General features: G+C 42.3%; 1 protein-coding gene across 1 annotated transcript in view; it reads right to left on the bottom strand.

Annotated features, from left to right (window-relative positions):
- The window catches only part of AMOTL1 (angiomotin like 1), a 96,821-nt gene extending 89,452 nt beyond the window's left edge, over positions 1 to 7,369 (bottom strand). The window contains exons 1-2 of the mRNA XM_037841159.1: positions 7,291 to 7,369; positions 3,129 to 4,063 (exon numbers count right to left, since the gene is read on the bottom strand). Coding sequence (XP_037697087.1) covers positions 3,129 to 3,262 — 134 coding nt within the window. The 5' untranslated portion in view covers positions 3,263 to 4,063; positions 7,291 to 7,369. The remainder of the gene's footprint in view (positions 1 to 3,128; positions 4,064 to 7,290) is intronic.
- Positions 7,370 to 12,453: the final 5,084 nt, after the last annotated feature.

Here is a 12,453-nt window from a genome sequence, read left to right as displayed (position 1 = left end):
TAGGCCTTGACTAGCAGCCTCACCATGTGGTTTCCCATGAAACGAGACTAAAGGGTTTTACAATCATCAACATCACATCTCCATTTTTAGCACAGAACAAGTGAGAGAATTTATACACTACTGCTGAGTCAGAAATGAAGGCAAGAAATCTGAGTTCTTACTCTTCTCATCATCTGCTCTATTATCTGGCTCACCCGACCCTAGGACTTTTCTGCCTCTAGGCAAAAAAAGGAGTGAAGGCTCACAACCTAGTGGGCTGGACCAAACCATTAAATATTTACTACAACACTACGTTCATTTTTGCAGCACTAGGCAGGGAGATGGACTAATGATCTCACTCAGAGAGAGGCCTCTTCTTCTAGTCCTGGAGTCTATTTTATGCATTTACCCGACAGCCTACAGCTGTTCCTAAACCATCACACCGTTAAAGACAAACAGATTACCATTTAAGTACAAGGATATGTCAGTGAAATTAAAGGAGCCCTGTTTGTCTCCCAGATCAAAGACAACTTGAACATCACCCCACCGCTGAGTTTCAGATGCAACCTGTGGAGCTGAGGCTATGATGATGAGTCTGAAGCAGGGCTGGTATGGATGTAACTTTGTTTACCTAGTTGGGCAAGGGCTGCACCGCTGGAGCCATGCTGGCTAGCCATAGCCAGGCACACAAAGAAGCCCTGTCACCCTGCAGCCCACCCTCAATGGCCTGTTACTTTCTCTGGGACATTCTGATGTATCATGTCAATCCAGCTGCCACATCTGGCAATCAGCTCAAACCCCCTCATACGTTTCTTCTTTTTTAATGTCAAAACTTTTGAGACAAATGACATTTCCTACAAATAACTGGGTAAACTTCCAAAAAGTGCTTCCTTCCTCCCCTCCCTGACCCTCTCTCCTCATTTCACAGGCTCATATCTCACCTATTGCCATATGACAAAAAGAATGGTCCAGTTTATGCATTGTCATATTCCAAACAGTAAAGCCAAGGAGGAGGAAGACTTCATTTGGGGTTATTTTACCTTTTATCAAGCTCTAGAGGCTGAGTAAACATTCAGGAGGAAATGCAGAATATCATAAGCCAAATTCTGGTATGATTTGGGGATAAATATCATGGATTATTTTAAACAACTCTGGTAAATCAATGCAGTGCAAATGCCAGAGACTTGAAGACTTTTTTTTTTTTAAACTCTTCAAAGCTGATAGCTTGTTAGTTTAAATTTCTCCTTTGACTTAAGGAACTTTAAGGGGGAAGAAGAGTCTCCCCAACCCTATCTTGGATTCTTCAGTGGGATCAGATCATGACCACTTTGGGAAGAATGAATTCTGCTGCCTGTCAGGGATCAAAAATTTTGGTTTTACTGTTGCTTCGAAGCTGGCATTCTCAAGCCACTGCGGGGAAAAATGTGTCAGCAGCTGGGAAGTAAATAGCAGATCAGCCAGATTTCTCTCTGCCAAACTCCAGTCACTCCTTTTTTAGAAGCTGTGAAGCCAAGGTATGTCCTGCACACAGCCGCTGGGGTCGTATGGGGAAATCCCAGATCACACCATTTAGAAACAGAAAAATAAAGCCCTATATGCAACTGAAGACAAGTTCAATGATATGCAGTGGCCACCTGCCTTCTCTTCTCATACTCCATGTTCTCTCTGCACAAATTCATCAACATCTAAACACTGATGACTTTCAAATCTGTATCTTCACACCCAATTTCTCTGCTGAGAGTTTGAGTACCAAATGCCTTATTTCCAGCTATTTACTTCTTAATTTCTGTGTCTAATCAAAGACTAAATCCTGTCAATTCTATTTCTCTACCTCTCTTAACATGTAATAGTCCTCTCTATTACCACTCCTCAAGCTTAGACTGCCCTCGCCAATTCCTATTTCAACTCTGCTGCAACTGTCCCTTAAGATCCTCAGGGCCTCCAGTCTCCTTTTTCCCTAATTCATCCTGTACTGCCACTAAAGCCAGCCTATTGAACAGCAACATATTGGTTCCTGCTTAAAAACATGGCTTTTCCCCATGGCTCACAGGATAAATTCTAAACTCTTTAGCATGACACTCGAAGACCTTCACCATCTGGTCTCAACTTCCCTTTCCAAACACATCTTCTGCCACTTCTTAACCACATTCTATCCCAGTGCTCCATCCACACTGTTGCAGCTCATTTCAGTTCGAACATTCTGTCTGTAGAAAAGGCATTCCTTCTGCATGGTACATCCTACTACTTCACCTCTGCCCTCCAACACTTATTCATCCTTCAAGACCCTCTCAAATGTCACCTCCTCTGTGAAGTTCTTCCCAGCTGCCTCCAGGTGTTGAGTGGTGTGGTCCTCTGGGTTCCCCAAGCACTTTCTGCATACTTTATCCTCAGTCTACACACTGTACTGCAAAGGTCTGCTCAGATGCTAGCTTCCCCACAAGACAATGCCATAAGCTGTTTGAGAGCAAGGACCATGTCTTTATCTTTGAATCCCTGGTATAGGATGGCACCGAGTATACACTCAGTTAAGTATTACTGAATCACTCATTCAATCAGAAGAATATATTTGAGGGCTGTAAGAGGAATTAGGGCAATGGAGTGAATTCTAAACCCCAGCTCCCTCAGAGTCACGTACTGTGGAAAATGTATTATCTCTCCTGGCTTTTAGTATCTCATTTTTTTAAATGACAGGGTGAGACTATGTGATTTCCATGGTCCTTTTTTAATTCCTTAGTTGTAGCATTCAGACTACATTTTCCTTTCACATCGACAATGAAGAAAGACTCTATAAAACCCCTTGGTAATAATATGTTCCAGGAGTTTGGATGCTCTCCACAAAGCCAGCCAGGAAAATTACTACTTTGTCAGGCCACGAGGCAAAGCTCCAAAGCCCCGGCCAATAACTGAGGCCCCTCCCCTAAGCTCATAAATCCCCAATTGCCTTCTGTTACCTTTGGAAAAGATCCCCGTTTGCTCTCTGTTCTTTTTAGCCCTATATTATTTTGGCCAATAAGTAGTTTATTAAATATTATGCACAAGAAAATAAAAACTGATGACAAAAACCTAAAATGCCTTGAAAACACTAAAAGCTAAAAATATGATTGCTGACTTTTGAGAAACTACATTTATCCTTTAGGCTCAATAATCACCTGGTTACCCCATACTCAGGGGGTGGCTGGTACCTCAGGACGGCCACTTCTGTTCTCGCAGGCTGAGGAGCAGGGTAAGGTTTGACCATCTCATGGAGCATCCCCGGGTGCTGGTCACTGTAGAAAAGCCCCATGCTCCTGGGTCTTGCTGACCGGGGGACATCATCTGCTTGGTCTTGAAGGGGTACTCGGGTGGAGGACCTCGAGGGTCCAGCACTTTACCTGCAGGCTGGGCTGGGGAGGGTCCCCCTCCTGCCTTGAACCCCTTTCCATTCCCTGAGCCAGGGAGGTGTTGCTTAGCACCATTCCTCTCCAATGACAGCTGCATGATCCTCTCACTGAGGGAACGGACGTGGCCCTGCTTAAGTTTCTTTCAGGGCCCTCGTCCTTATGCGCTTGTCCACTGTTGGCCACGGCTCACCGTGGGCCTCCCCTCAGTCCGGGACTTCTGACTGGGGGCCCCCAGCCATGTAGTAGCCATGGCCCACAGTCCCCGGCTGCTGCTGTTGCTGCTGCTGCTGCTGCCCCCTGAAGAACTGCGACTGGGCTTTTGGCCTCCTCATATGTGGGCAGCTCATCGTTGTTCTGCTGAGGCTGCGTGGGACCGGACCTGTTTCTCCATCACCGTGTTGTCACCTGGTGTTCTTGACCCTGCGGTTCCTGGCGTGCCGACTGGTAGACCATTGTGGGTTCTTGAGTGAGGTTTTCCGTGGAAGGAAAAGCTGTTGGTAGGGTGGGCTGGTCCTGCACTCCCTGTGGCCTGGTGCTGAATGGCCAGCAAGTTCATGTTCTCAGTCGGGGTGCCATACCGCAGTGTTCCTGGATCAAGCCGCTGTAATACGTCTTCCAGCTGCTGCATCCTCGGAACCTCTCATTTCCACCTCTGAGATCCTTCAGGAAGTTCGGGGAGTGGAAGTTACAAAGAGGATCCTCAACTAAAAGATAAGCATGAGAAAAAGGAGATACATATCCGTAAGCATGAGGTGAAAAATTAACATTCTAACTACAAGAGCATCTAAAGACAAGATTTCAAATACATCAATGCCTCCACTTAGCCTGCAAGTTCTTGCTGAAATGCTTCTCTGATGCAATGCTACTCTCCCACTCTTGATCCCCTCTCCTCCTGCCTCCTCTTAGACTTTGCTCCATCCTCCAATCCCTCCCTTTCCTTAACCCCCCAATGGCCCCTTCTCTTCATCATATAAGCATGTCCAAGCATCTCCCATCTTAAAAAGAAAACACCAGCAAAAAACAAAATCTAAACAAACAGAAACCACTTTTTTCTTCACCATACCATATACCTCGAATTCCCTTCTCTGCTTCCCTTCTCTTCTAGTTGTCTTCAGTAAGCAATCTACACTTGCTGTCTCCACCTCTTAAATGTTCCAACCATTGTCACCCTTCCAATGGTCTGATTAGTAAACAGATCCGACGAGAATTTTCCAGTTCTCATATTACACACCTAACCCTTTCTGAAGCATTTGGCATGGCTAATCATCCCCTTCTTGAAAAGTGCTCTTCATTTGGCTTCCAGGTTCACCCCTCCTCCTGGTTCTGGGTCCTGCCTCTGTACATTCCTTCTCTGGCTCCCTTGCTGTTTCCCACAGCCCTGTTCTGAGTGTTCGTCTACTGTCCCTCAACAGACTCACCCTGGGTCACCACATCTACTACTCATCTGCAACTTCAGACTCATGACACAACTATACCACCAGCTGGATGGCCCGCAAGTCCTTCAAACTCAACGTGTCTTCCTCAATTCCCACAACGGCTTACCCACCCACTCCAACGCCTTATCCCCTGCCTTTTCTACTCTTTACCAAGCCAGAAACCTGGGATTTTTTAAAAATTCCTTCCTCTCCCTTCCCCTCAACATCCAGCCAGTTACTGCATACCTATTTTACTTCCTACACATTTCTGCCAACCCTCTTCTTTATTCCTCTGTCAATCTCCAAATTTATTAATATCCACAGTAACAATCACAAAAACCATTTAAAAAGTGTATATGCTATACCAGTTATACTAAACTCTCCCTATATGTTATTTCATTTATTCCAAATACAATTTTATGAAGGATAGATTAATTCCCCCCATTTTACAGATGAGGAGAGGGGTTCTGAGACAATAAGTAACTCGCCCAAGGTCACAGAAGTAGGAAGAAGCACAGTCAGGCTCTGAGTCCAAATCTGTGCTCGGTCTTCAGAATTGCAAGCCCTCGGCATCTCATTGCAATAGCCTCCTCATCTATTTCCCTGACTCTAAGCTTATTCCCACTTCCAAACCAACCCCTCACACCCTAGTCTATATCCACACTAAACTGAGAGGTCTTTCCAATAGGAAAATCTAATCACATCACTCCCCTGCACATTTAATAACAGTATGCCAAGCCCTAACCATCAGTAGTCCCAAAATACCTAGGTCCCTATCTGAGATTCTATAAATGTTTCATTCACTAAGTTTATCTCTCAGAAACTTAAATCCACCAGAGTGCCAGAGTTCTTATGCCAGACAAGTCCCAAAACCCAGAGGGCAACAACGTCTTTCAGAACATCAACCGGATGCAGCCCCCCTTCCCCATAATGTCGACACCCCTTTTCAATATGAACAAGTTAGGGTGGGCACTGCCTAGACACTCTTGAAGATCGAGGAAGTGATTAAATGAAAGGAAGGGGTAGCAACCGACAAGACAGGATTTAACAAATGATTACAAATACTGAATATTTACTTAAATATACATATTTTTTGAAATGCTAGGGTATTAGAATAGCTAGAAGGAAATAACTGAAATGGGGGGGAACTGTAATTTGCTCTATAGCTACTCATTAAATCGCTATTTGAAAGTTATCACCTTTCTGTATATATCTTATATTTCACAATACGGAAATAACTAAAACTGTGGAAATGTAACCCATAACATTCTTTTGAAATTTGCTCTCTAACTATTGTTAAATCGTACTTTGAAAGTTATCATCTTTCTGTATATATGTGTTTTTCACAATGGGGAAATAACTGAAATTATGAAACTGTAACCCCTAACATTCTTTGAAATTTGCTAACTGTTGAATTGTTACTTTGAAAGTTATCACTGTTATGTATATATGCTAAATTTCACAATAAAAATGTATTTAAAAATTACATTTCACAATGTTGCTATTCTTTCTTTCAGAGAACGTATACTGTAGCTGAGATGTAACCCAAAGTTCAACAGCAAAAATTTAAAACAATAAAAACAGATTTATTAAAATTACACACAAGATGAACTGCCAAATAATTACAATAAATAATTAACAATCAAGGAAAAAGACAGATGCAGGTTGGATTGTTCCACTTACTCACACTACCAATATCTACTGTGAACTTATTATATTCCCAAGCATTCTGATGGGGTGCTTGGGATTGAAGGCTAAGGGACCTCGGGGTAATTGATCTGAAAGGCTTAATGGAACAAGTAAATTCAAATAAAAATTTTGAAATAAAATTTTAATAAAAATTCAAATAAATGTAAAAATATATTCCCAAGGATTTATTTGGATAATAATAAAAAGGAACCTGGGGTCTAGCCAAAAACTGAAAACTATGAATTTCCTTTTAACTGAGGTAGGAGAGAACTGAGTTATCAGCACATTTGGCAAGAACCATGAGATCCTTCCTTAAAGTGGCTTTAAAGAATCCCTTGTAGTTTTATCAATCTCAGAAGCCCTCAGAAATGGACAGGAATTTTTTATAAAGGAGGCAGTTTCCTCCCTACTCTAGTTTTGAATGATTTCTTCTGAACTTCTGAGTTATTTGCAAAAAAAAAGAGACAAACATGAAAGCAGAGAAGGAAAAAGAGAAATGAAAGATTTGGGGGAAAGAACAGGAAAAAGTTCTTAGGAATTGGATAGAGAAAAATTAGGGAACAAATGGCATATTCTAAAATAATACCTAAAATCAACAAGGGAAGTCACATATTAAAGTAAAATAATCTATAAGGGACCTAGCACAACATGATTAAAATAAGGAGGAAACTTCCAAGAACGAGGCAACCTATTAATCCAACCTACTGATTTTTTTTAAACAAGGATAGAGAATGAAGAAAGAAAATCCAGTTATGCAAAAAAGCTAAAAAAAAAAAATGAGAAACAAGATTATTAGCTTTTCTGGTAAGTGCCAGTAAAAGGACTACCAACTTTTTCCCTGATGCTATTGCTTGCCTCTGCCGTCAAAGCAGATTCTTCATGCCTCCCAGAATAGAGCTGAAATTAGCTGAAAGTCCAGGAAAAAGTAGTTGGGGTCTTCTAGAATCTTGGGGCAGGACAAACTGGAACTGTACACAAACAGGAGGAGACCCTGGGGAGGGGGAGGGTTTTTAAAATGTGTATTAGTGCCAAAAGTCCTCCTCCTTCCTGTGTGACGCACCAGAGCCCACGAGGCTTTTCTACAACATTTCAACTTGCAGTGGGCGCTCTTTTGATTTATTAAAATTCCAAAGTTGCTATTCAGAATTATCACAAGTTCAACCACCCACCAAAATGACCCACGAGGTCAAAATAACAATCTTCAAGGCACAAAAAGCTTGTCACACAACTCAGTTCCAAGGGCAGAAGCAGTAGCACTAAACAAAACTCAAGTCCACCAAGTAACTGACCAAGTCACCAAGTTTGGAATGGTCAAGGTGGAGAATAGGAAAGAGAAAGGTGGGGAGGCCAGGAAAGGAAAACTAAAATGGAAAGGGCAGCTGACTCTCAGAGTACTTAAAAGATGGAAGAGAGGGGTGGTTCATTTTTGCCAGACCATGTGTTAGCAAGAGAATGTCCCAGCCCAGGACAGAGCACTCAGGACGCTCGGTTTCCAGTCTCAGGCTGCAGCTGGGGTTATGGGCTGTGGCCCTCTGCCAAGCACTGGCCTTTCAGCTCCGATTTATCTGGCTTCACACACAATCTGGAGTGTGCTTCTGGTTCCAATTAGGCATGACATGGTATTCAATCCTGCAGTAACTGAACATGAGATACCACCACAGTACACTGATACCACACATACAATATACATGGGAACAGTCAGCAGGATGGGCTGGGCTGTCTTCTGAGCTCTCTGCTTTGATTCCCTGCCTGGGCACCACAGTTTAAGGCTTTTGTGGGGTTTTTTTTTTTCCAAAGTAATTTAACTCTGGGGACATTCTTATGCACTATATAGATAACCCTCTTTAGGTTTTAATGTATTGAATAGCTAGAAGTAAATACCTAAAATTACCAAACTCCAACCAGTAGCCTTGACTCTTGAAGATGTTTGTATAACAATGTAGATTACAAGGGGTGACAGCGTGATTGTGAAAAACCTTGTGGATCACACTCCCTTTATCCAGTGTATGGATGGATGAGTAGAAAAATGGGGACAAAAAACTAAATGAAAAATAGGGTGGTATTGGGGGGTGATTTGGGTGTTCTTTTACTTTTTTTTTTTAAATTCTGATTCCAATTCTTTCTGGTGTAAGGAAAATGTTCAAAATAGATTGGGGTGATGAATGCACAACCATAAGATGGTACTGTGAACAGTTGATTGTACACCATAGATGACTGCATGGTATGTGAATACATCTCAATAAAATTAATTTAATAATAAAAAAAGAAAAAACAAAAAACAAAAACACTGGCCTGGAAATGCCAAGACAGGACACTATTGGGTTGCTACCCCTGAGTCGGTGCTCCCCAAATTGCAATTCTAAGAAAATAAAGAATAAAGGCCTTCGTTACTTTGCAAAAAAACAAAAAAAAAAAGTAATTTAGTTTACTGAGGAAAGACTCACACTTTTTTTAATTAAGATCCTTGCCCCAAACATAATTTCATTAGAAAAAATATATGGTTTCAGGAAGTGCTTCAAACTGGTAATTTGAAATTTTGGCTAGATTTGTTGCTCTACCCGTTTTCAGAAGGCCAAAGCTAGCAATTAGGTGACTAAATAATGATATGGAGAGGCCATACGATTGGAATTTCTCTTCTTCTGCGCTGGTTTCTTTGCATCAAGACATTGAATAGTATTTGCATGTGGCTCACATGTGTAAATGCATATTTGGACTAAAGGGAAAAAAATATTTTGACAACTGGAACATCTTAAAGATGAATATAGGTCTCAAATCACAGCCACAACACATAAAGCCGCATGTCAGTGTTCCCTTTTTGGTCAATGGCAAGGATGACCCCGGAAAGAAACGTAGCCGTTTTTCTGGGCCGCATCTTCTACATCTATAAATCTAAAAGTCTAGAGCTAAAATTAGGAATTGTAGAGCCAAAGGCAAACAGGTGGAAAATGTATTGAAAGAGAGAGGTGTAAGATGCAACCTGGACTGTGAGTTAGAATCACCTGGGGAATTCTGAAGAGCCCATATGCAGGCCTCACCCATATCTCTCCGAACAGAATCTCTGGGGATGGACCCAGACACCCATGATTTTTAAAGCTCCTCAAGTGATTCCAATATGCAGCCAAAGTCAAGACTCCTAATCTAGAAGGAGAGCAGAGAACACAGGCAAAATATAAACACCTTTCCATGTTCCCATCCCTACCCCTTCTACAAATCAGAGTAACGGGAGTTGAGGGCCCATATGCTTCATAAAAGAAAGTATAATGTTTCTTAAAATAGATTTGGGTCAGAAATAGCATCTGCCAGCATATTTACAAACTTGGGTGTTACCATTTGGTCACAAGACTATGAATTTTAAATGATAACAGAGGCCTAATATGGTAAAGGTGTGGTATGTGCATGTGTGTGCATCTAAGGGTGTGTAGGTGAGAGCATATACACATGGAACCCAGTTAGAACCCCAGCACTAAGCCAATCACAGTCACTACAGCCTTGGGTGAATTACCTTCCCACCACCTTATCCAAGGCCCTGCCTGCTAAGAGCAGGTTCAAGAGCCCCAGGCAGAAAATACCATAGGTGGGGTGTCCTGAACACAGAGGACACCAAAGATATGCCATCTTTCATCATTTTTTCCATAGGCCTCAGAATTAGGAAAGAACTCTAGCACTTTACACATGCACATACACACAAGCACACACGCGCATACCTGTGCAGACTGAAGGACGGGATACCCGGCTATGTGTCAATGATCATTTAAGACGTCTTTTCTCACACACACACCTGGTGGCCCACACGTTCATCAAGAGTTACATTTCCCACTGCCACCCAGTACTTCCCGGAGGTGAAGAAAAGCAGGAGAGACAAACTGATAGTCAGCATCACCCCTGCAGTCAGTCAGGCCTAGGTATCAGCCACTCCACCAAACCAAGGGAAGGACAGAAGGTGAGCCATCCCAGCACTGACCCAGCCTAAAGGGACCAACTTCAACTCCTAGCTTCCTTGCTTGGAAGGCAAGGTAAAGTGATTCTAAGGTGTATCACAGAGTCTGCACCAGATTCCTGGGCCATACGGCAAAAAATGTGAGGAGAAGACCTGGTTCCCATCCCACATGACCCTAATCTTTCCCCTGCCTATTTTAGGTAGGGCTCTTAGAATTAGAGCGTCTATTTTCCTAACCAAAATTCAGGGGATATAATCAAACCGAAAGGGTCATGGATATGTGAAACGAGAACTGAAAGGAAAACACACATGGCATGAAGGGATGTTGTTTTCTTTGCAGTTCTCTATACCCCGGAGCAAGAGCTGTGAGAAGCCAAGGGGGACTCTGATACCACCAGCATCCAGGAAGCCCTGCAAGGGCCTGGCTCAGGCCAGGAGCCAAGTAACAGGAAATTTTTAGGAGAGTCCACTGTCTATCGAAGATTCTCCTGGCACCACAGGTGTGTAAGATATACAGCATGGTTACCTCTAGGGGCTTCGTGAAGACTTTCCATACAAGGTCCTCTTCACTTAGTAACTTGTGTTAATCTGTCAAACCAGAACCTTGTCTAAGGTTATCAGTCACAGCTTCAGTCTGCGTGGGGAAAGTGCCAAGAGCAATGGGAAACAACCAAGGTCAGCATAAAGGAGTCAGCTCTCTGAGGGTCCTTCTCTGGAAAGGGTAAATGCAGCTCTAATGGCCCCAGCCCTGAAGGAAAGCTAAAGATCTATTTGTTCTGCCCTCCGACAAAGGGTGAAATTCTGCAATTTAGTTTGAGAGTCAACAGTTTCGGCCTTATCTTGTCTATGATCCACTTCACCAAGAATGGTTCCTTTTTCTTTACAAAATCTGCATGCCATTTGTCAACATGAAGAACCCTTTGCTTCTCTATGAGCATGACTGCATTTGGCTTGCTTCTGAAGCACTGAAAACTTCCTTCCCATGATGGTTATATGCTGTTACGTTCTTTGTAACTGTGCAGAGGCCGTTAGGTAATGTGACCTGGAATAAGACAAGCCTCCCTGTCCCCCTCCTGGCCCCCCGCCTTACTCAATAGTAGCAATAACAAAGGGCCTCATTATTGAAGGAAAAATGAATAAGGTAGAATGAATTCCATTTTCTGGGGCAGGCAAGAGGCATAATGAGGAACCCTGGTGACCTACTCATCTGTCTTCCCACTGTAACTAGTTATTTCCTAAGGTCAGGCCAATGTACAAGCAATGGAGGGCTTAGAATGTCGTTTAGGTTAAAAACCATGGAGAACATTCAAATTGTCACCCTACTCTCATCCAACCAACATACACAGTTGGGAAATTACCTGTCTTTAAATTCCACTTCCAGCACACCACTCCTTTGCCCATTACCATGCAGCGTTCAGGCTGTAGCTTTAAGTTCATTTTCTTTTACTTCTCATTATAGTAACTCAATATAGAGCACAAAATTTCTCATTTTAATCACATTCAAGTGCACAATTCAATAGTATTAATTATATTTACAATATTGTGCTCCCATTACTGACACCTGTAACCACTCCTTTTTCATCTCAAACAGAAACTACTCACCCATTAAGCTATAATTTCTTCTTCCTGCACCACCCCCTACACCTGGTAACCTATAAACTACCATCTGTCTCTATGAACTGTGGTTCTAGGTATTCCATATAAGCAAGATTGTACAGTATTTGTCTTTTTGTGCCTGGCTTATTTTGCTCAACTTGATGTCTGAATCTTCAAGGTTCATCCATGTTGCCACTGCACCAAAACTTATCCTTTTTATGGGTGAATACTAGTCCATTGTATGCATATACCATATCTTGTTTCTCCATTCATCCACTGATGTATATTTTGTTTGTTTCCAGCAACATGAGTGTACAAATATCTGTTAGAATCTCAGCTTTCAATTCTTTTGGGTACAGACCAAAAAGTGGGATTACGAGGTCATATGTTAATTCTATTTTTAATTTTCTGAGGAACCACCAAATTGATTTCCACAATGGCTGCACCATTCAAAAGT

Source organism: Choloepus didactylus, chromosome 6 (assembly GCF_015220235.1).
Source record: "Choloepus didactylus isolate mChoDid1 chromosome 6, mChoDid1.pri, whole genome shotgun sequence".
Classification (NCBI taxonomy): Eukaryota; Metazoa; Chordata; class Mammalia; order Pilosa; family Megalonychidae; genus Choloepus; species Choloepus didactylus.
Note: the sequence above shows the minus strand (reverse complement) of the source record. Positions and strands in the feature narration are given on the sequence as shown.